The 23,734-nt window shown below is 43.8% G+C and overlaps 1 protein-coding gene across 2 annotated transcripts; it reads right to left on the bottom strand.

Annotated features, from left to right (window-relative positions):
- Positions 1 to 945: 945 nt before the first annotated feature.
- On the bottom strand, positions 946 to 23,183 carry LOC119970243 (zinc finger and BTB domain-containing protein 41-like). 2 transcript variants are annotated; one of them, XM_038804542.1, is made up of 7 exons: positions 23,076 to 23,183; positions 22,562 to 22,664; positions 20,426 to 21,712; positions 14,198 to 14,367; positions 7,237 to 7,363; positions 6,319 to 6,427; positions 946 to 2,075 (listed from the first exon to the last, which is right to left on the bottom strand). In XM_038804542.1, exons 3-7 carry the CDS (start codon positions 21,532 to 21,534, stop codon positions 1,596 to 1,598), a joined length of 1,995 nt encoding a protein of 664 aa, XP_038660470.1. In that variant the 5' UTR covers positions 21,535 to 21,712; positions 22,562 to 22,664; positions 23,076 to 23,183; the 3' UTR covers positions 946 to 1,595. The 2 variants fall into 2 exon arrangements, with proteins under 2 accessions (XP_038660470.1, XP_038660471.1); XM_038804543.1 differs by lacking the exon at positions 22,562 to 22,664 and having other exon boundaries at positions 23,076 to 23,178.
- Positions 23,184 to 23,734: the final 551 nt, after the last annotated feature.

Below are 23,734 nucleotides of genomic sequence, written 5' to 3'. Positions count from 1 at the left end.
CAGATGCATTTGTCCATGACAGTACTGGCAGGCGTGACCACTGCACAGTCCTTGTGGAAGCAATGTCTAGTCTTCACTCACTGTTTACCAATGATTCTGTTTTAAAATTTTCATGCTGTTTTCAGTCCCTCTGTGGCTTAATTCTTTCCCATCTCTGTAACCTCCTCTAGTCCTATAATCCTCCAAGATACCTGCACTCCTCTGATTCTGCGCTTTTGCACATCCCTGATTTTCATCACTCCATCATCAGCTGGGCTATATCTTCAGCTGCCCAGGCCCCAAGTTCCCTAAATCTCTCTACCTCTCTCCTCCATTAAAACCCTGCTTTGAGCAAGGTGACCAAAAACTGTCACAATATCTCATCTGGCTCACTTTCAATTTTTTTTGATTACACCCCAGTGAAGTGTCTTTTCCATATTTTACGACATTAAAGATGCTACATGAAATGTTATGATAAAAGGCTTCACTGTAATTTAAGACTCAAGGACAGAATACTTTTATTAAAAATGTAATTTTTTTTAATGTAGTACATTTTGAAATTTCCAATGAAGCAGTTCAGCAATTGTAACAATTTAACCAGCCGCTCAAAGCTCATTACTGGACTAGCCTCATAAAAAAATTAGTTGTTTTGTTTCTATGGCTTGAATATGCTGACCATTTCCACCCCCCCCCCCCCCCCCCCAAACACTTAACTTGTGGTGACAACTTAAAACATGTTAAAAATAATTTCTGTGATATTTCCTATATGACTTTTTAAAAATGTCTTCATCAGCAAAATTCTTGATCTACATCTGCATACTGTACCTTGTCCCCCGAGGTACAAGCAGCAAACAACCACGGCATATTAACACAGCCACTTTGTTTCGGGCAATGGGGAGCCAGGCTCAACGATCAGCACGAACACACAACAGAGGAATGCCTGCAATCGAGGCATTAAAATCCAAATTGGGGGAGCAATGAGTTTTTATTTAGTCTTAGTGTTCTTGGCTCACAAAATGAATACTGTTGGTGCCAGTGAGAGTGGTTGATCACAAAAAAGGAAAACAAACATAACAACCATAGTTCTTCCAAAAGCATGGAGTTTCCAGAGAATTCATAATCAGCATGTGTTTTGGGGAATACAGTGATACACTTTTCCCATGTTGTTTGTCAAATCATACATTAGAAAGTCCCATGTTCTATTGAATTGTAGTAACAATACCAACATTCCTTACCTTGGTACGGGCAGAGGGAGTCAGGAGGCAAGGTTGATCAGTAAATCTACTTCCCTCGTCTCCTTTTAGGACTAAGCACTGCTTCAACAGCAACTCAACAAATTCACACTTATTTTAACAGATCTATTAGACCCATGTAGTGGGGGGAGTAATGCCTTTGTAAGCGATTGTCAATAACAAACATTGAATACAGAAAAATATAATGTAGCAGGTCAATTTGAAAATAAGACCACAACTATCTTCTAAAGTGTTCTGCCAATTTGCAGGCCACAGTTTGCACAAGTCAACGACATGAAGGAAAATATGTTAATAAATGCAAACCTGGTGGATAATTCCATCTTGTGCATACTGTTTCCCCAGTTTATAAGTCAATTTCTAAAGTCACTGGAGCTTCTGCTCAAAGGTTGCTGTCTGGTGAAAAGGATTCTGCAGCATATCCACATGGGGGCTAGTAAGAAGGGACTTGAAGGACGGAAGTGGACTCATCATTTTATCGTGATGCCTTTCTAAAGAAGCGGAGATAGTTGTGTATATAGGTGGGATGACAGCATTACAATCAACTGGAGCAGTGCAGAGCACATGTGACATGCTTGGCACTGCATCTGGAATTGCTATGCCAGTTGTGAAAGAGGGTATCGTAGAGGGCACTGATCCACCCAACCGAATATCAGATTGAGTAATGTCCAGGAAGCTGCTGTTCCCCATGACCAAGCAATCATTTTCCATCTCTCGAGGTAGAAAGTCCTTCAGAAGCTTCGGGGAGGCATGCTCCTTGTCGATCTGCACTCGGATCTCCTCTTTATGAACTGTTCTAATGTGCTTCTTCAGGTTACTGGGATGACGGCAGCGTTTTCCACATACCTAGTGCAAAACCAGAATACTGCAGGTGAATACAGGATTACTGTAGGAAAGTGCAACACAGCAGGGAGTGCAGGAATACGGCAGGGAGTACAGGAAGATTATGGAGATAGGGAGAAACAAGGAAGAATTTTTAAAAAGTGAGAATTTTAAGATCAAGACGTTTCTTTACTGGGAGCCAATGTGGGTCAGTGACCACAGGTTATTACAGGAGGTAGACACATATTGCAAATATACAGAATTGGTAACTCAGAACATTTCCCTTTTCTACAATTAGATTTTGTAAGAAATTTAAAATTTTCTATTTCTTTTTAAAATATTTTATTCTCCTTTTGTATTTTCTCCCAAATTTACACCCAACAATAATCAGTAACAAATACGTCAATCTCCATATCAATAACAAAGATCCCATCCTCCCACCAAACCCCAAACATTGGCCCGCATGTTAACATAAACAAATGACAAAAAGGAATCAGGGATCACCCAAAATCACCATTACCACATACAGTCCCCCTCCCCGCAACTCTCCCAGCCTCCAACCCCCATAATGCTCGATGTGATCCAATTCTCGAAAGTGCATAATGAATAACGCCCATGAATTGTAGAACCCTTCCATCCTTCCCCTCAGTTCAAATTTGACCTTTTCAAGTGTTAAGAATTGCAGCAGGTCCCCCCGCCACGCCAGGGCACAGTGCGGAGAGGTTGATCTCCACCCTAAATGGATCCGTCTTCGGGCGATCAACGAGGTGAAGGCTACAACATCTGCCTCCACACCCGTTTCCAACCCCAGCTGGTCCGACACCCTGAATGTGGCCTCCCGAGGGCCGGGTCCAGTTTCACGTGCACCACTTTAGAGATTACCATAAACGCCTCCTTCCAGTAATCCTCCATCTTAGGACAGGACCAAAACATATGAACGTGGTTTGCGGGGCTCCCCCCACAATGTTTACACACATCTTCTACCCCTCAAAGAGCCGGCTAAAATTTTCCATTTTTAATCAGCTATAGTTTCTTGGAAGCTGGCCTTTTCCTGTCAACCTACAGGTGATTGAGTCTCAGTTACCATTTGCAGAATCAGGGGGGAAACCCTCTGCTGATTGGAGTCATACCTGGCAAAAAGGAAGATGACTGCGATTCTTGGAGGTCCAGGACATCACTGCAGGAGTTCCTCGGCCCAACCATCTTCAGCTGCTTCACCATTGACCTTCCTTCCATGAAAAGGTCATAAGTGGAGATGTTCACTGATTTTTTTTTTTTAAGGGGCAATTTATCATGGCCAAATCCAGCTACCCTGCACATCTTTGGGTTGTGGGGGTGAGACCCACACAGACACGGGGAGAATGTGCAAACTCTACACAGACAGTGACCCCAGGGCCAGGATCGAACCTGGGTCCTCGGCTCCATGAGGCAGCAGTGCTAACCACTAAGTCACCGTGCCGCCCTATTCACTGATGGCTGCATAATGCTCAGCACCATTCGTCACTCCTCAGATATTGAAACAGTCCATGCCCACATGCAGCAGCAAGACCTGAACAACATTCAGGATTGGGCTAAGTGGTAAGTAGCGTTTGTACCACAGAAGTGCAAGGCAATGACCATCACCTGGGGAGAATCTAACCACCTTCCTCTGACTTCGGTAGCATTACCATCAGTGAATCTCCCACCAGCAACACCGTGAGGAGTTAGCACAGACTAGAAATTTAACTGGACCAGCCCCATATACTGTGGCAACACTAGCAGGTCAGAGGCTGGGAATTCTGCAGAGTAACTCATCCTGACTTTCCCAAAGCCTGTCTAGCATCTGCAAGGCACAAGTTGGGAGCATGATGGAATACTCTCCACTTGCCTGGAATTCTTTCATTATCGCTAGATCAAATTCTGGAACTCCCTCCTTAAAAGAATTGTGGATGTACCTACAGCACCCGGATTGCAGTGGTTCAAGAAGGTGACTCACCAGCACCTCCTCAAATGGAATTATGGATGGCCAATAAATGCTGGCCTAGCCGGTGATGCTCAGATCACATAAATGAAGAAAAGAAAAGCTGCAAAGCAGTGAAAGACATGATTTAGTCCTTAAAAAGGAAAGAGAGAAAAGCCCTGGAATATTTACTCTGTTTTATAATCAATCAGTGAGGTACTTTTGATGTGTATTCACCATTATGTAGGTAAACACAGCTTATTTGCGCACCTCATGTTCCCACAGATAGCAGTGGAGTGAATGACCAGGCAATCTTTTGATGTTGGTCGAACAATAAATATTGGTTAGGACCCACAGAACCTCCTTTTCCTCTTTGACAAGTACCATGGGATCTTTTACATCCGTCAGAACAGGCAAACGGGTCTGTGGTTTAATATCATATTCATTGCAACACTCCCGCATTTAAATTGCATCTCAGATTATGTGTTCAAGTGAGGCTTTAACCTTGTGACTCAGTATTCCCACTGAGCAAAGGCAAAGATTAACTTTGTTTAATGCATTGGGTGAGTTTACCCATTTACAAACAAGTCTGCTTACATTCCAAACCAACATATGCAGACATTTCACTGATGTATTAAAGTATCAACACAATTCACTGTTGTTGTCCATTAAGATCGTGAAACCCCAGCACATTCCCTGTCTGGATGCGTTTATTTTAATTCTCACCATGATAACAACTATATTAAATTACTTTCACCATTTGTAGTTCAAGACTCTCCTCTCTTGCTGGTAGATGTATAGGATTAATTTTATTCTAATTTGGACAATATTTGTTACAATAATGAGCCAGGGTCACTAGCATATCCTACAATATAATGGTCAGCTATCCCAAAAGCATTGGTGTGCAAGGGCACAAAACGTTTATATCTTGGTGAGCTTCTGAAGTATACAAAATATACAAGGAACAGTGAAGGCTATCAGGTCTGTGATAGTCAGCAGATGAAGTACAACTGGGTCCAATTAAATCCGGTTTCATCACAACCCATGGAAACCAGAGTTTAGACTGTTCAGCAATAAAAAGGATTCATCCCACATCAAACTTTCTCGTAAAAATGAAGACCCAGCAACCATTCAATGGTTAGCTGGGGACAGTTCAAGTCTTTTCCAATTTACCTTCACCACTGTCGTATTTTAATTAGCTATATTTTAATTTTTTTGCGCAATCTTTGCTGAACATTACAGAGCAGCCTTGCCTAGTGTTGCAGTTACACCTCAACACTGTTGTGATATTTGCAAATCTGTGAACAGTTTGTAGAAATGTCAGCAACATATAATCAACATCCCTCATAATTTTGTAAACCTACAGTACGGCTTTTAAGGAACCCAGATCTTTTGCTACCAAATACAAACACTGTAGATGCAAGAAGAGGAAAATAACTGAAGAAATGCAGGTTACATTTTAGAATTCCCATCGGCATGGTTCGTCTAAAGAATTGAAGATTCAATTCAGCAACTGCTGAACATTACAGACTAGCAGAGCTCAGACTCAGGGCTGCTCCCCAATGTGTTCAATGATTTTTTGGGGGGACCTGGGGATGACATCTGGGAAACAGGGCTCAAGCTCAGCTCAGACCAAAACTTTCCTCAAGTCTAAATAAAATGTGATTTGTACAATTTCAAACCAGCTTAATTCAGCATGGACCTAGAAAACAAAAATCTCACCAATTCAGCTCCAATTGATAACTTCAGTCAGGACATTGGCCAACAGTTATGGAAAAAAACATCTTTGCACAAACCATCACCTTTACACAAACCGTCACCATTACACTAACCGTCACCATTACACTAACCGTCACCATTACACTAACCGTCACCATTACACAAACCGTCACCTTTACACAAACCGTCACCTTTACACAAACCGTCACCTTTACACAAACCGTCACCTTTACACAAACCGTCACCTTTACACAAACCGTCACCTTTACACAAACCTTCACCTTTACACAAACCATCACCTTTACACATACCATCACCGTTACACATACCATCACCTTTTCACAAACCTCATCTACAATAAACCATCACCTTTACGCAAACCCCACCTACAATAAACCATCATCTTTATACAAACCATCACCTTTATACAAACCTCATCTACAGTAAACCATCACCTTTACACAAATCCCATCTACAATAAACCATCACCTTTACTCAAGCCCACCTACAATAAAACATCACTTTTACACAAACCATCACCGTTACATAATCCCCACCTGCAATAAACCATCACCGTTATAAAGTTATATGGTTTCAAACAGTCCTTACTCGGCACTGATAAGGCAGCTCCCCTGTGTGGGTCCACGTGTGCCTCTTCAACTCAGACAAGCGATAAAATGCCTGCAGACAAAACTTGCACTGGAACTTCTTAATGCCACTGTGAATCAAAGGGGAAGGAAAGAAATGTTAGCGATAATTAAATAATCCAGATTTCTTCAGCATAAAGAGTTCATGGATCTAAAATAACCCCTTTAAAGCAGTAGGAACAGATGTATGCCATTCAGCTGGTTGAACCTGTTTGCTCATCGTATTAGATTATGGCTGATCACCAGGTATTCCAACTCCACTTAACCATCTTTTGTCCATACTCCTCGAGTATCCTACCTAACAAATAATCTCTCAGTATGGAATATCCACAGTGTTTTGAGGGAAATGAGTTCTAGATTTCCAATAGCCTTGCTGTTAGCAATGCTTCTTGATTTCACTCCTTAGTTGTGTCACCTTGTTCTTGATTCCCTCACCATAGGACCAAAGGAATGCTGCACTGTCAGGGTGCTCCCTTTTGGTTAAGACCGCAGCCCTGTCTGCCCCCTCAGTCGGACATAAAAGATCCCCTGCCATTATTTTGAAGAAAAGCAGGGGATTTCTCCCCAAATATTATTAGAACAGATTATCTGGCCATCTATCAATGCAGTTTGAGAGATCTTGCTGTACTCAAAGTGGTTGCCATGTTCCTACAACAGTGACTATTTTTAAATACTTCACTTGCTGCAGTGGGCTTCGAGACATTCAGGGGTTGTGAATGGTCCTCTAAAAATGTAAGTTTTCTTTAACTTTCTTGGATTTCGCCAAGCCTAAAGGCAGCTGCAAGTCATCTTCTCCCCCCCCCCCCCTCCTCCTTCTCCTTCTCCTTCTCTCTCTCTCTCTCTCTCTCTCTGCCAGAACCCCACTTCTGCCACTCTTTACCTGCAGAAAATCTTGTGGCTCTTGTAGTGTTTCACTGCTTGACCGCAGAATTCACACAGCTGCACCAGGGGTGGTTTGCCCTTTGATGCTTCCATATGCTTCACACGGATGTGCTGGGTTAAGTCATCTGAAAGATATTTGAAACTCCCGTTAATGAAGTGCAGTGGTGACCATTTAGATTTCAGTGCAATCTGTGTAATGTAAAGACACAATTACAGGAACTTCTCTTGCAGCAAACATCTCACAGTCGCCATACTTTGCAGGGGTATTGTTTCAAGGATGCCAGCAGCCACTCCATTAGCTCACACAAGTGGCTAGTTATTCTGAGTGACTTTAAACAACTAACACTGGCACGTTATTCAAGCTGGGGAAAGCACATCACAGCAGAGGCTTACCCTGTCTTCACAAACATCCGCATAGGAGAATTTCCTTTTTAATTCATTATTGTGGGAATATAGGTGCTGGTGGCAAGGCCAGAATTTACTTCCAACCCCCAATTAATTTTTGGTACAGCTAAGTGGCATGCTAGATAATTTCAGTGGGCAATTTAACACAGTCACAAGGAGCAATCAGAAGCAAGAACATTGCTTACTTTCTCCGCTCCCTGGCCCAACAACAATGAACCCAATTACCTGAGTCAACAGAGAACTGAATCCAAAGATTTTTTTAAAGTATGTTTATTGAAGTTTTATATGATAACAAAAACACAATAGTGTAAAAACAAAAATTAAAAGCAATTATAAAGCAAAAACACATATTAAATGTAAACACTATAAATAAACCCCTAACAGCTGACAATGTCTAGTTCCTTAAAAAAGGAAATAAATGGTTGCCATCTCAGGTAGAGCTTCCCCACTAACCTCCTGATGGTGAACTTAATTTTCTCTAAATGTAGGAATGACATTATGTCACCCAACTAGGCAGAAGCTTTGGGCAGAATGGGAGACCTCCAACTAAGCAATATTCACATCCAGGCTATCAGTGAGGCAAAAGCGACAATATCTGCCCATACCCCAGAGTGAAACACCGGTGAATCCAAATCCCCAAGTATGGCTACCAATGGCCATGGATTTAAATCAACCCGGAATATCTCCAACATGGTGCTAAAAAAGGAAGCCCAGAAGCTGCCGATTTTGGGGCAGGACCAAAACATATGCGTATGGTTAGCTGGGGCAAGCGAACAGCGATCACATCTCTGTCCCCCACGTTTGGAAAATAAAACACATCCCTGCCTTGGCCAAGTGCGTCTTATGTAGCACCGTGAACTGAATTAGGCTCAACCGGGCACATGAGGACATGGAGTTGACCCTGTAAAGGTTCTCCCTCCAAGCCTCACTAGTATTAGGGCCCAGCTCACTCTCCCATCTCGCCCTCACCCAGTTTAGTGGGGTGGGATCTGACGAGAGAATATAACCACATAGGTCCAAAATAGACCCCTCGCCAGGCTGAGCCAAGGGTAAAATCCTCGTCAGCAAAGAGGAAGGTGGAGCCACAAGGAAAGGAAGGAAAACCTTACGAGGAAAGTCACGGACTTGAAAACGACAAAAAGGCTCGAGTTGGGTAGCTGAAATTTGTCAGCCAGCTCTCGGAAAACCTCCCCTCTATAAATAGGTCCCCAAAATGTTCAAGTCTCGTTGCTTTTCAAGATTTAAATGATGGGTACAATCCAGAAGGCAAGAAAAGGTGATTGATACAAATAGGGGTTAACAAAGACAGGGAAAGGAGCTTAAAGTGCTGCCAAAACTGTTTCCAAATCCTAAGAGAGGAGACCACCATTGGGTTTGAGGAAAATCTAGCTAGAGAAAAGGGCAAAGGTGCAGTAATTATGACAGGAGACTAGAAATAGTGCACAGTGAGCCTCTATTTGGCTCCAAATAGAATTGGGGTCACTGATCCACAACAAAATTCTTTGGATGTTAGCAGCCCAGTAAAACAACAATAAATTTGGGAGGGCAAGACCCCTGTCTGTCCCTTTGGAGTAGAACGCTGCTGATCCTGGAATTCTTAACCGTCCAAATAAAAGCAGATATCAATTTGTTAACCTTAATAAAAAAGGGTTTGAGCAGAAAAATGGGAAGACGTTGAAAGAAAAGTGGAAACCCAAGGAGTACATTCATTTTAATTGTTTGGCTCCTATCCGCCAGAGACAGGGGATCTATAGATCCGCTTTAACATTATTGATCAAGCTTGAATAATTTAACTTATGAAGTGAGACCCAATTGTGGGCCACCCTGACCCCGAAGTAGTGAAAACTTGTATTAGAGAAGCAGAAAGGTAACGTGCCTAAGTGGGCTCGCCTTCCAGCGGGATTAACCGGAAAACATGCACTCTTTCCTAGATTTAATCTATAGCCAGAGAAGGAGGTATTGAGTGTTTTCATTATGCCATAGTAAGTTTGATCCGTAATATACAGAAGTAGGTCATCTGCACAAAGCAATACCCGATCCTCCATCCCATCACCCCTCCATTGATTAGAGGCCCTCAACACTATAGAGAGAGGTTGTATTGCCATGGTGAACAGAAGTGGGGGAAGAGGGCAGCTCTGTCTAGTGCCCTATTTAAGGGGAAGTAATCTGAGTGTACAGTATTTGTATGAACGCTGGCTGTAGGGACATTATATAGCATGCGGAGCCAAAAGGCAAATTTATGGCCGAATCAAAATCTCCCAAGAATTTCAAATATTTCCATTCCTTCCTTTCAAGTGCTTTTCCAGTGCCAAGCACTTCAGGCTTAGGTACAGGGGAAAGGGAAAACAATTATGTTTAAAAGGCAATGTATATTGGATGATAATTGATAGCCTTTCATGATGCCCGTTCGCTTCTCCGAAATTATACTTCGGCAGCAAGGCTCCAGCCGGAGCGCCAGAACCTTAGGAGCAGCTTAAAAATTTAAGTTTAATGAGATGGGTCGATATGAACCGTATTTGGTGGGGTCCTTTACCCTCTTAAGGAGCAAAGAAAAAGAGGCTTGAGTGAGGGCCAGAGGCAATGAACCCCGAGATAGGAAGTCACTGAACTTGTCCAATAACAAGGCTATGAGCTATTCAGAGAACTTCTTGTATAACTCGATTGGAAAGCCTTCCGGACCAGGGGCCTTACCAGACTGTATCAGCCCAATATATTTTAAAATCTTGCCAGGGCATAACAGGGAGTCCAACTCACAACTCTTGATAACCTCAACAGACCATCCAGAAAGTCAGGCATGATTGATTTATCTGCAAGGAGCTCTGGTTTATACAGGTTCAGTAATAGGATCTAAAAGCCACAGTAACCTGGAGAGGGGTGGAAACGAGGTTGGCGCCCAGATTGAGTATCTGAGGGATCTCACAGGAGGTCGCTTATCGTTTGAGTTGGTGAGCCAGAAGCCAATTGGCCTTCTCCCCATATTCATTAAAAGTACCCCTGAAGCTTTGTAACTGATGTACAGCCTTGTTAGTGGACAGTAGCTCGAGCTGGGTCTGTAATTTCTTTCCTGCTTGCCAATAGCTGCGGGTTAGGATTGAGCGAGTATTGGTGATCCATCCCTAAAATGGAATCCACTAGCTCTACTGCTCCAACTTTTCCATCCTCCGCATACACGTTCTATAAGAAATAAGTTCCTCCCTAAGGATGGCCTTAAGAGCCTCCCAAAGCGTGGAGGGAAAGATTGAGTTGGTCTTGTTTAATTTACCATAATCATCTATGGAGGTAGACAAACTCTTACAAAATGTTTTATCGGCCAGCAGAGTAGTATCTAATCTCCAGGTTGGGCATTAGGTGAGGCTGAGCTCCAGTAATAGATCAACAAAATGTGGGGCGTTGTCAGAAAATAACAATTGTTGAGTATTCAGCCACCACTGCCAAAGAAAGGAGAACCCTATCCAAGATTTTGTTTAAATCAATGCAGGAATACACATGATGGACATGTGAAAAAGGAAAAATCCCCGTCATTCAGGTGCAAAAAGTGCCAGGGATCATCTGTGCCATAAAGGAAGACAAAGCCCAGGCCATCCCAGATTGGATAAGAGATTTTGTTTGGAATCATCCAATTTAGGGTCCAAAAGACATTTTAGGTTGCCTCCTAAAATCAGCTGGAAAGTCAGGGCCTTATCAATAATTCACTGGATATTTTGTATTAATTTTTCTAATAGATACTAATTTGATGAATGTTTATGCAAGGCTTTGCAGGCTGAAGAAGAATGAAAGTTGTGGTAAAATACGATTTATCATAAACTACACAACTCAGAACATGAAAGCAATGTAAGGAGCAATATGTAGTCTTTATATGACGCCCATGTTTGTGAAGATTTTTTAGCAACATAACCCAATTCAAAAATGATTGCACTGTGGACACAAAACCTTTCCTTGCCCATTTTATAACATGGAATCACAGCAAACATTGAAAACTAGTTTCATGAAACGCTAAGAGAAAGAACATCAGATTTCTGACGCCTTCAAATTCACAGAAGTGTAAAAGTCTGACCTAGGATAAAACAAAAGGCCAGAGACAGCAATCAACAGCTGGCACTGGATTTTTTATGCTGGAGGGGTCGAAACGTTCTAAATATCCATTCTATATTCTTTGGAGTTGCATATCAAGGCGATAGATTCCCATTTAGCTGTCAGCCAGTGGCAATACCATCATTCCAAGATCCAGGATCTTGGCCATATAAGCAAGGGTGGCATTTCATTGCAGTACTCAGGGAGAGCTATACAGATGAATTGCTCTCCTGATCACTACTTGTGGCTCAGTTCAATCTTAACCACCCTTTGTTTCCAATTAAGGTGCAATGTAGTGTGGCCAATCCACCTACGTTGCACATCTTAGGTTTGTGGGAGTGAGACCCACGCAGACATGGGGAGAATCTGCAAACTCCGCACGGAGAGTGACCCGGGTCCAGGATCAAACCTAGGTCCTCGGCACAGTGCTAACCACTGTGCCACCCTTAACCACCGTTTTGGTACAAATCTATCAATCCCATATTCAAAATTAACAACTGACCAAGAATCAACTACGGAAGAGTTTTCAAAACTTCTCGGGCAGCACGGTAGCATTGTGGATAGCACAATTGCTTCACAGCTCCAGGGTCCCAGGTTCGATTCCGGCTTGGGTCACTGTCTGTGCGGAGTCTGCACATCCTCCCCGTGTGTGCGTGGGTTTCCTCCGGGTGCTCCGGTTTCCTCCCACATCCAAAGATATGCAGGTTAGGTGGATTGGCCATGATAAATTGCCCTTAGTGTCCAAAATTGCCCTTAGTGTTGGGTGGGGTTACTGGGATAGGGTAGAGGTGTTGTTGCGTGCTCTTTCCAAGAGCCGGTGCAGACTCGATGGGCCAAATGGCCTCCTTCTGCACTGTAAATTCTATGATACTACCTGTTGCATGTAGAAATGTTTTCTAACTTCACTTCTGAATGGTCCGGCTCCAATTTTTAGGCTGCGTCGCTAGTCCTAAACTCCCCAACCAGTGGAAAATCTCTAAATTCTCCATCAGCTCCCCTTAAGAATTTATAAACATCAATCAAATTACACCTTGACTTTCTACATTCCCGGGAATACAACTGGGCTTGTGTAATCTCTCCTCATAATTTAGCTTTTTGGAGTCCTGGTATCGTTTTGGTAAATCTACACTTCACTCCCTCCAAGGTGTGGTGCCCAGGTTTACTCACGGTACTCCAGATGTGGTCTAACTAGACCTTTATATACCTGAAACAGAACCGCTACCCCCATCTCCCTGTGTGCGAGTCCCATAAGGCCACCATTCCTTTTGCCTTTTTAAGAAATATATATTTTTATTCTCCTCCTTTTTCACAATTTTTCTCCCGAATTTACACCCAACAACAATCAATAACCAACAACAAATATCTCAAACCCCATAACAGTAACAACGATCCCATCCTCCTACCATGCCCAGACATCAGCCCGCATGTTAACATAAACAAATGACAAAGAAAAAAAGGAATCAGGGATTACCCATAGCCATCTTCAACATACACAGCCTCCCCCCCCACAACTAATGTTCGATGTTATCCAGTTCTTGAAAGTGCATAATAAATATTGCCCATGACTTGTAGAACCCCTCCGAGCTTCCCCTTCTCAAGGGTCAAGTATTCCAACAGGTCCCCTCGCCACGCCAGGGCGGAGAGGCCGCTCTCCTTTTGCCTTTCTTATTATTTTCTGTATCAATCCATGACATTTTAATGATCAGTGTACATGAATGGCCAAGCCTCTTCAAACCCCCACTGTGTCCAGCTTTACACCATAAAGAAAGTCACCTCTTCCATCCTTTCTAGGTCCAAAGTAGATGACCTCATACTTTGTCCTTATGGAAATTCACCTGCCACAATTTTGCTACAAAATATTGCTTTGTAAATCTGTTGAATTTTAAGTATAAGTATATCGGTCCCACTGCACAGGCTGGTTGTGGAGACCTTTAAGTCTTGAATTTCACACAAAAGGGTTTACAGTACTGTTACTGCAAAAGTCATCTGCAAAAAGGGGAGGGTGTGAAATTCAACTTCAGCGGTGGCATAAAACAATTGGTAGCAGATCAGGTGTCAGCCGCTACAAGGCCTTCATACAGAAGCAGGGATGCGGCCAAATGAATTCTGTCAACTATGGCTGTGGGGAGGTATCCCAAACAATGAAACACATTGAGAATTCCGTCTAGAGCCATGTGGTCCTGAGGAGCTGGTGGTCTTAAAAATCTCAAATCAGAGCTCACGTGGAACAGTGGAGAGGGAAGATGTAGTGACACAAAAAGGACACACCTATTGTATACACTGTTCAGTCTTCTTTACCACTGAAGTCAGTAGAAAATAAATGCAATCTATCTATAACACTGAATTTCATCTCCCAAGGTATTTAGGTGGATTTTCACCACAGTGATGTACTGAGCTGTGAAATATAATTGTAAGACCACCAGGGGATGATCATACAACACGTTCGCCTGAAAATAATTGAGCTGCCAGCTACACATACTTACTTTTCACCTTGTATGCCTTGTCACACAGACTGCACTGATGGGGCCTGGCATCTCCATGGTACGCCACATGGTCACGCAGCTTCTCCATGGATTTGAGTTGTTTCCCACACTGGTCGCACTGATATAACTTTTTGCTGTGATGGGTTTTCTGGTGCTGGCTTAGCTGGCAACTAGAGAAACAGTCACATCCAATTAGCCACTTTCTTAACCTCCAGTACATCTTGCAAGAAAAAAATCACAGTTGCCCAGGATTCTCAAGGCAGCCAGAAAACTTCAGCTTGATCGTGCAAAATCAACTGCTCATGGCAGATTTGGTCCCAAAATCACCACTAAGCTACAACACTGAAAACCAAGTTTTCTCTGCTCAGTATGGGGAGATGGTGCTTTACTAGTAACGTCACTGGACTAGCAATCCAGAGGCCCAGGCTGGTGCTCCGGGAACACCGATTCAAATTGTACTATGGCAACTGGTAGAATTTAAATTCAATTCATTAAAAAGTCTGGAATTGAAAGCTAGTTTCAGTAATGGCAACCATAAAACTATCAATTATCATAAAAACGCATCTGATTCACTAATAGCCTTTAATCGGTTATCTTTACCTAGTCTGGCTGACAAGTGGCTCCAGACCCAGTTGAGTCAACTGCTCTCAGAAAGGGCAATTTGAGATGGACAACAAATGCTGGCCTCGTCAGCTACAACCAAATTGCATGAACGAATAACTTTTTTTTAAGTACAAGAAAGCACATCAGTGCAGACAAACTCTTCCCCCGCCTTGACCCAGGTTTATGGTTAGTGGTTCTTGGACAAACCATGTAGCAGGTTACCAGAAGGCTGCAAGAAAATTTACACCCTTCTATGATTTAAGGGCCTTTAAAAAGACCCCAATTTACTTACCTATTCATCTGCCGCCACCACTCCCGCCATAAAAGAGATTGTAAACCAATTATTTTCCCACGTCTCCACATATTTATTTTGTATTAGTCAAATAAAAAGACTAACAATATTGAAAGCCACCAATCCAGATTAGTTACTGAAATTTTATCTGTTTACAATTCTAAAATCACTTTTTAACCCAAGGATTTATATTTTAAAGTAGGATTTAACCTTGCATTTATAGAGCAATCTTGACATAGAAATATGTAAATCGATGGTTGGATGGGACTTGGTGCGGAATAGAATATGGGGCAGTAGATATTTCGATGAACAGAAGTTTACATGGGGTGAAGAATCAGAAGCTGTTCCAGAAAACATTAGAATACAATTGGAAAAATAGTTACAGCACGGGAGGAACTCATTCATGCGACATGTCCATGGCTGCTCTCTGGAAGAACTCAGCGAATTGCACCCCCACACCCTTTCCCTGTTGAGGTTGCAATTCTTTTCTCGTCAGCTAATTGTCCAATGGTAATGTCAGAAGATTGCAGAGACATGGATGAGGGCTTCAAAAGCAGGGGCCAAGATGGGCGATGCCACAGAGATGGAAATAAACAATCCTTCTGATGAAGAGGGCATGGGTTGGAAGCTTAGTTATAGGTGTAGCAGAACACCGAGGTTCCAAACAGTCTAATTCATCCCAAAATAGTGGCAGGGGCTAATGGTGTTGGTTATAGCCTTTTTGGTATTTAGCTGAAGATTACTGCAGCTTTTATTCTTTCACAGGGTTTGTTAAGGCCAGCAGTTATTGCACATCCCTATTTGCCCTTGTGATGGTGGTGGTGAGCCGCCTTCTTGAACCGCTGGAGTCCACGTGGTGTAGCCACAGTGTAACCCAAAGTGCTGTTAGGGAGAGAGTTCCAGGATTTTTATACGTATCTTTGTACACAGACGACTTGCTACAATATGTGTCGGAACCGAGTGCATCGATGGGAGGTATACTGGAGCTGCTTCAAGTGTTTGGGTCTTTCTCGGGGTACAAACTAAATTTGGACAAAAGCGAATATTTTGTGGTGTCCTAGCCTGGAGTGGGAGCAGGGGTGGGGTGGGCTGCCATTCCGTAGGGCAGTAACCCACTTTAGATACCTGGAGGTGCAGGTGGCAGGAGATTTGGGGGGGTGGGGGGGGCTTTGTAGATATAACATTACTAGTTTGTTGGGGAGGGTGAAAGCGGATTTGGCAAGATGGGATTGCCTTCCTCTATCGCTGGCAGGTCGGGTACAGGCAATTAAGATGAATGTTTTGCTGCAATTTGTGTTCATTTTTAAATCTGCCGATCTTTTTATCAAAGGTGTTTTTTAAGGAAGTAGAAAAGATGATTACCTTGTTTATTTATTGTATTATTACTGGGCGACGAGAAGGTAAGGGGCTGGGTTATAGGGGGGAACGGGGGGGGGGGGGAGAATTCCCAGTGGGTTAGAATGGAGGAAAGTCTATGCAGGGGGTTGGGTTGAGGGTGTTGACAACAACGCCGCTCCCGATAGTCATGGGGAAATACTCGGAGTCCAGTGGTAGTGGCGATGCTCAAGATCTTGAGGCAGTCACGCCAGCACTTGGTTGTGGGCGGGGTCAAGGGAAATGCCAATTCGAAGGAATGATATATTTCAACCAGAGAGGTGGGATGGGAATTTTCAGAGACAAGAAGTGAGGGGAGTTAGAGTATTAAAGGACGTGTTTCTGGGAGGCCAGTTTGTGAAGTTGGAGGAGAAATATGGGTTGGGCCAGGGGGAGATGTTTAGGTATATGCAGGTCCGAAATTTTGCCATGAATGAGGTACAGAGCTTTCCGATGGTTCTGGCTCCCACACTGTTGGAAGAGATATTGGCGACGGGGGGATTAGAGAAGGGGGTGGTGTTGGTGATTTATGGGGTTATTCTGGGGGAAATAAGGTATCATTGATGGGATTAAGGCAAAGTGGGAGATGAGTTGGGGAAGGGCATGGAGGAGGAGTTGTGGTGGGAGGTGCTACGGAGGGTGAATGCGTCAACTTTGTGCGCTAGGTTGGGGCTGATACAGTTGAAAATGATGTATAGGGCGCACCTCACAAGGGCGAGGATGAGCCGACTTTTGAGAGGGTGAAGGATGTTTGTGAACAGTGTGGGTGGGGGGGGGGGGGGCACAAATCACGTTCATGTTTTGGTTTTGCCCAAATCTGGAAAGGTATTGGAGGAAGGTCTTTAGGGTAATCTCAAAGGTGGTGCACGCAAGTGTAGAATCTGGTCCCCCTATAAGCCATATTCAGGGTGTCGGATCAGAGGGGATGGAAGCAGGTGCAGAGGCAGATGTCTTAGCCTTCGCATCGCTGATCACTCGGTGGATTCTGCTGGGGTGGAGGTCGGCTTCTGTGCCCTGTGCCTCGGCGTGGCGGGAGGACCTGCTGAAGTTCTTAACGCTCGAGAAAGTGAAGTTCGAGTTGAGGGGGGAGGTTGGAAGTGTCCTACAACTCATGAATATTTTTCATTGGTGTTTTGTATTCAAAATATTGGGATCTGTTTGAGGGTGGGTGGGATAAGGGGATTGTTGGCTAGGGGATTGCCACTGTATTTGTTGTTATTGTTAATTATTCGTTGTTGTAAATATGATGAAAATGTGAAAAGGGAGAATAAAAATATTTTAAAAAGAAACGACTGCAAACTGCCATTAATGATGCTGGATTCCTCTGGAGGTTAAGATTTATCATGCACTTGCCACTTCTGGCGGAAGATGGCTGCAAATGCTTTCGCCATGGCCTCTCTCACATAGAGAATGGGGTTATTTGTGAAGCCTTCTCCTCCAATAAGTTGTTGAATTATCCACCATTCATGATTGGATGTGGCAGGACTGTAGAGCTTAGATCTGGTTGTGGAATCGGTCAGCTCTGTTTACCACTGGCTGCTTGTGTTGTTTGGCATGCTATCCTGTGTTGTAACTTCACCAGGTTGACACCTCATTTTTAGATATGCCTGGTGCTGCTCCTGGCATGCCTTCCTGTACACTTCATTGACCAGGGTTGATCACCTGGGCTTAATGATAATGGTAGAGTGGGGGATATGCTGGGCCATGAGGTTACAGATTTGGTCGAGTACAATTCTGCTGCTGATGCCCAGTCTTGAGTTGCTAGATCTATTCTAAATCTATCCATTTAGCATGGTGGTAGTGCCGCACACACAATGGAGGGCATTCTCAATATGAAGTCAGGTCTTCATCTTCACAAGCACTGTGTGGTATTCACACCTAATTATTCTGTAGACTGGCAAGTTATAGGTAAAATAGGTTTTTCCCTCTTGTTGGTTTATTCACCACCTGTCCAGTCTAGCAGCCATGTCCTTTAGGACACGGCCAGCTCAGCCAATAGTAGTACTACTGAGCCACTCTTGGTGATGGACATAGAAGTCCCCCACCCAGAGTATGACGGACCTTCAGTGGTGTACAACGTGGAGCACTGATTCATCAGTTGAGGGGGGCTATTAGGTAGCATTCAGCAAATGGTTTCTTGACAATATTTGACCTAGTACCAAGAGAATTCACGAGGTCCAGAGTCAATGTTGAGGAATCCCAGAGCAACTCCCTCCCGATTATATCCCCTTGTGCTGGAACAGGACATACCCATGGATCATGATGCCTGGCACATTATATGCAAGGTATGATTCAGTGAGTATGACTATGTTAGGCTGTTGCTTGACTCGGCTGTGAGACAGTTCTCCTAATTTTGGCAAAAACCCTCAGACTTTGCAAGATCACCAGGGCTGGATTTACCAATCATTTTTGGTGCCTAGGTTGATGCCAGGCGGAGAGTCCGGTTTCATTCTTTTTTGTAGATTTTGTAGTGGGTTTATCCAAGTGAGTGGCTTGCTAGGTCATTTCAGAGGGAAGCTGTGGGCTGTAGGCCAAACCAAGTAAGCATGACAGATTTCCTTCCCTAAAAGACATTAGTGATGGGTTTCATGGTCATGATTACTGAGACTGGGTTTATGTTCAATTTTTTTATTTAATTGCCATGGTGGGATTTGAACCCATGTCCGTAGAGTATTAGACTGGGCCTTCTGGATTGCTGGTCCAGTGACATAACCTCGACACCACTACCACCTCCCCACTGTAACTTAACCAAGAATGAGGCTTGACAATACAGACGCAGTGGAGGTGAGATAGAGGACAGGATGTTTCAGCCTCCCTGTGGCATATGTTCTGGCAGTGGTGGCGACTCCCATTGGCTGCCGGCAGGATTTTCCTGTCCTGCCGATGTGCATGGTGTTTCGTGTGGATCGTTCGTCCTACTGCGGGGTCGCCTTTGAGGAACCAGAAGATGCTACCAGCAGGAAGGACTGGAAGATCGTGTCCCGAGTTTGATGCGGTCAGCATATATGTGGAATCACACCATCATCGAATGTTGCCAAGGGGTAGCATATGGAGGAGGAGGAGGAGTACTCCCAAGGTGACAATGCAGGTATGGGAAGAGAAGTCATTGCTGGAAAACCCCTGTGGAACCAAGTGACTACAATCCCATCAAACTAGAGAATAAAATATTGAACAAGGGTACTGTAACCAACTGTGTGAAGTTCAATTGCAGAGAAGTTGATGAGCAGGTAAGATACAATGCTTTTACTGAGGATCTCATTCATTACTTTGGTTAGGGCCGTTTCAGTGTTGTGGGATGGATGTTACCTTGCCCAGAGGGATTGAAATGGGGAGTTGTGGGAGAGGCACATTTGTAAGTCTGTGTGTATCTGTGTACTTGCACATGTCCTTGTGCCACATTTCCCTTCCTCTTTACCAAAATGAAACACAGGGTTCATAAGGACAGACTCAAACTGCAGACAAGAATTAAAAAGGAAACTGGGATGCACTAAAATAGTTAAAGACAGCCATCATGGTAATGTAGCGATTATGTTATTGGACTAATGAACATGAGTTCAAACTTCAACATGGCATATTGGGATGCTGAAATTAGTGTTTTTTAAAATCTGAAAATATGAATGTGATATCTGTAAAAGTGACCAAGAAGACATTGGATTGTTATAAAAGGCAGTCTATTGCACTAATTTAGGGAAGGAAAGCGGGCATCCTAAACCAGTCTGGCCTCCATGTGACACCAGCCCCACACCAACATGGTTGACTGTTAATTGTCTTTTAAAGTCACTCAGTTGTGACAAACTGCTTCAAGAAGGTGGTCCACCCCCATCCTGGCAAAAATTTACTACCTTCTAACATGAATTTTAAAAAAAATGCTAACTGGCTACACAACACATCTTATCAATATTGGAAGCACTCGGTAGACTGATGTGATAATCCAGGATTCTGTACAGGCAGTAACTCACCTGTAACTGAACAATTTCTCACAAACATCACACCTGAAGGACTCCTCACCAGTGGAAACCTGATGGGAAAGATAGCGTGTGTACACCAGCAACTTCTTACAGCCTTCACATCTCACTCGTTTCCTTTCCAGAATGTTATCTCCATCTCCCGAAAGGCCCCCGGTTATGAATGCAGAATCCTTCCCTGGTTTCCTCCTTGGTCTTTTTGGCCTTCCACAATGTGTCGCGAGCGAGCATTCCGCTTTCAAAGATGGCAAAACACTGTTGCTATTTCTGGCACTATCACGATTATCACACCTTGAGTCTCTCTCCTCCAAAGCCATATTCACTATTTCAGGCACAGCCTTTCTCTGGGATTCACTTATTGGAATGTTAGTCCATTGACATGGAACCTTACAATTCTCTGATTTGGTAATATTCTCTTGTTTCTCCTTCCTCCCATTCGCATGAATTAGTCTGGTCTTTGGATGCCGAGATTTTCTGCTAGAAGAGATTGCCCTAGCTAACCTGGCAGTCTGCAATCGAGTTTTGATTTTGGCCAGGCATGCACTGTGCATCTTTCTGCTGACAATTAATTCATTGTTCACATCAGCCTTACACTGTGGACTCACCACCTGTACAGAATTATCCTCCTTAATTCTCTTCAGCAGCTCCAGGTCTTCTGAATCTAATTCCACCTCTTGTTTTTTGACAAGAGCATTCCTTATTTTACAGAACTCTTCGCCTGATTTTTGGCCACTCCCATTTATTCCACTGTTCTCCATGTGAAGTCTGACTGGTACACAAACATTCAGACTCTGGGCAGCTGAAAGGAAGTCATTTCTATGACAACCTGGGACCTGAGAAGTGTAAAAAAACTCTAACAAATGGCTAAAGCCTTCCAGGCTGACCATATCCAGAACAACTGTGCATTCCTGGTTATTCTGGCTGAGGGTTGTGTAGAAGTAGCTGCTGCACGCAGACAAGATGTTCTTGTGAGCATAAAAAGTCTTTCCCTCTACAACAACTGCAATATCACAAAACAAACCCATTGCGCGCTGTTCAGAAAGTTTCTGAAGAATTGCTTGACAGTGATTGTAGCATCCCTTAATACAGGAAGAATTATCCATTTTCTCCAAAAGATTCAACAGATTCACACTTGCATCAAGACTCAAAACGAGACAGCAAAGTTAGATCGAAGGTTATCCTGAAATCAAGCACCATACATGCTTTATAAAGTCTGAAGTTTGCAGTAATCCATGATCCAATACATTCCTCAAGGAAAGCTGCTAGTCCTCAATCTGTGCGCTGAAAATAAACCGTTGAAAATGGTCATTAAAATTATAAGCAGGAGTTATTACTTTAAATTCAATAGAAGAGACACTTGACCTCCTTACAGTTTTACGTTTGAATCTACCCACAACTACTTGCATTTATGCTTTTATCATTGCAATGCAGCACATGAATCTTCATAGGAGTGGTATCAAATAAAATTTGACACTGTGCCACATAAAGAGATATTAGGCCAGATGACCAAAAACTATAGCTTTTAAGAGGAAAGAAGTAAAGAAGTAATAAGGTTGAAAGGTTTAAAAAGGGGAATTGCAGATCTTCGAGCCAAGGAAGCTGAAGGGGTGGCCACTTTTAGTGGAGCAGCTTGAAGAGTTGGGCAATGCTAAAATGGACAGTCTTAGTGATGGTGCAGTTACGTGGTTGGAAGTTCATCTCAGAGTTGCAAGCAATCGTGTTCAGTCTCAGACAGCAGTCAAGGAAAGCATGGAATCAAAAGCAATGAAACTGAGTTTGTCGCAGTTCAGAAAATAATGGCTGTAGTCCCTCCAATATTTAGTCAGAAAAAAATTATGCTCATCCAGTACAGATCACCGACAAGCTGTCTGACAATTTATAGACAATGGGAAGGGGTCAAGAGAGGTGAAAGAGGTATAACTGGGTCATTTCCAAATTGAAAAGGCATCATGCAAGTTTCAGACTTTAACAATTCTGCTGCAGTTGAGCAAACCATTTTAATAACCTACAGTCAGTCATTCTTATCTCTATAATTAATATAGGAGTACACGCATCCTAACCCCTCACGCTCATATAAGTACTTCAAGTTCACTCACGGGAATTAAATTCCCTCATTTCAACAGGACTTACTTTGGCATACCTCACTCGTTTAAGTGGGGTTTCGCAGTGTCTCAATTTATTTTGTTCTGATCCGCAGCTAATTCCTCACATTTCCCTTGACGTTGACTTTCACCTTGTAAGGAAGGACAAAAATTAACGGATTTGTGAAGCTGCAGTTACACCGCCCGCTCTCGGCCCCATTCAAGGGGGGGGGGGGGGGGGGGGGGGGTCTGTTGGGGAAGTGGCTGCAAAGCCGGCACAGGGAAGGCTGCGCTGTTGCCGGGATACCCCACAGCCCAGCGAGCTCGGGCACACACTGGGTCCGGCTTCCTTTGTGGCTGAGCACCCGTGAGCATCGCCGGGGACCCGGCCAGTCTCTGGAGGCGGCGACAAAAAACCCAACTCCAACCTGTGGAGGCAGCCGGACTGCGGCCTTCCCCCCCCCCCCCCCCCCAAAAAAAAGAGACAGAGCCCTCAAGAAGCCACCCGAAGCCGGGCCGGGCCTTCTCCTCCTTCGCCACCACCTGCCTCACCCGGGACTCACATCGTGAGGAGCCGCGACCCGCTCTCCGGTAAGCGTCCCGCCGCCGCGATGAGACCCCACCGGCTGCCAACTCTGCCCTCTGACCCCGGCTTCGCGGAGGCCGGCGGCCCTGGGAGAGGACAGCGGGGTAGTGGTTGCTAGGTGACCGGTCCCTCAGAGGCCATTTCACAGAGCTCACTGACCACAGTGGATTCCTGAGTGGGGCAGAGGGGATGGTCACTGCAGCTCCATTCAGCCCAGACATCCTATTGAGGGGATCAAATGGGTGAAGAAACAAAAACAAAGTCCGTCCAGATGACAACGGGTAAAGTGACATGAAGTCCAGCTGGGTGGAATACTGCTGGACAAGAGTATTTACTCTGGGGTGAGTGAAGGCATTTGGTTGTAGGGAGGGAAGAGGTGCTGTTCTGGTCTTTTACAGAACAAGGAGCACTCAGATAGCGAGAGCTGAAACCCAGAGGCATTATAAGCAGGTAGGTGATTGGCTGATGAGATTTAAGGTTTCTATTTTCTCTAAACTTGGGTAGTAGCTGAAACTAGGACCAGGAAAGTATGTGTATGGGATTACCTTTGTAGCTTAACTAGGCAAACTACTTGATAGAACCAAAATAATAATTTTCTTAAATCTATTAATTCTCTTCATTTTCAACATTTTCATC

The sequence above is a fragment of the Scyliorhinus canicula genome, chromosome 8 (genome assembly GCF_902713615.1).
Source record: "Scyliorhinus canicula chromosome 8, sScyCan1.1, whole genome shotgun sequence".
In the NCBI taxonomy this organism is placed as follows: Eukaryota; Metazoa; Chordata; class Chondrichthyes; order Carcharhiniformes; family Scyliorhinidae; genus Scyliorhinus; species Scyliorhinus canicula.
The sequence above is the reverse complement of the archived record's forward strand: the minus strand, read 5'-3'. Positions and strand labels throughout refer to the sequence as shown.

What these genes read in the sequence shown, in the direction of transcription:
- LOC119970243 (XM_038804542.1), bottom strand. Translation starts at nt 21,534, where the DNA reads ATGGATAATTCTTCCTGTATTAAGGGATGCTACAATCACTGTCAAGCA. An exon ending in GAGAAATTGTTCAGTTACAG is followed by an intron (nt 14,368 to 20,425) that starts GTGAGTTACTGC and finishes CTGTTTCTCTAG; the next exon opens with TTGCCAGCTAAGCCAGCACC. An exon ending in CAAGGCATACAAGGTGAAAA is followed by an intron (nt 7,364 to 14,197) that starts GTAAGTATGTGT and finishes AATATCTTTCAG; the next exon opens with ATGACTTAACCCAGCACATC.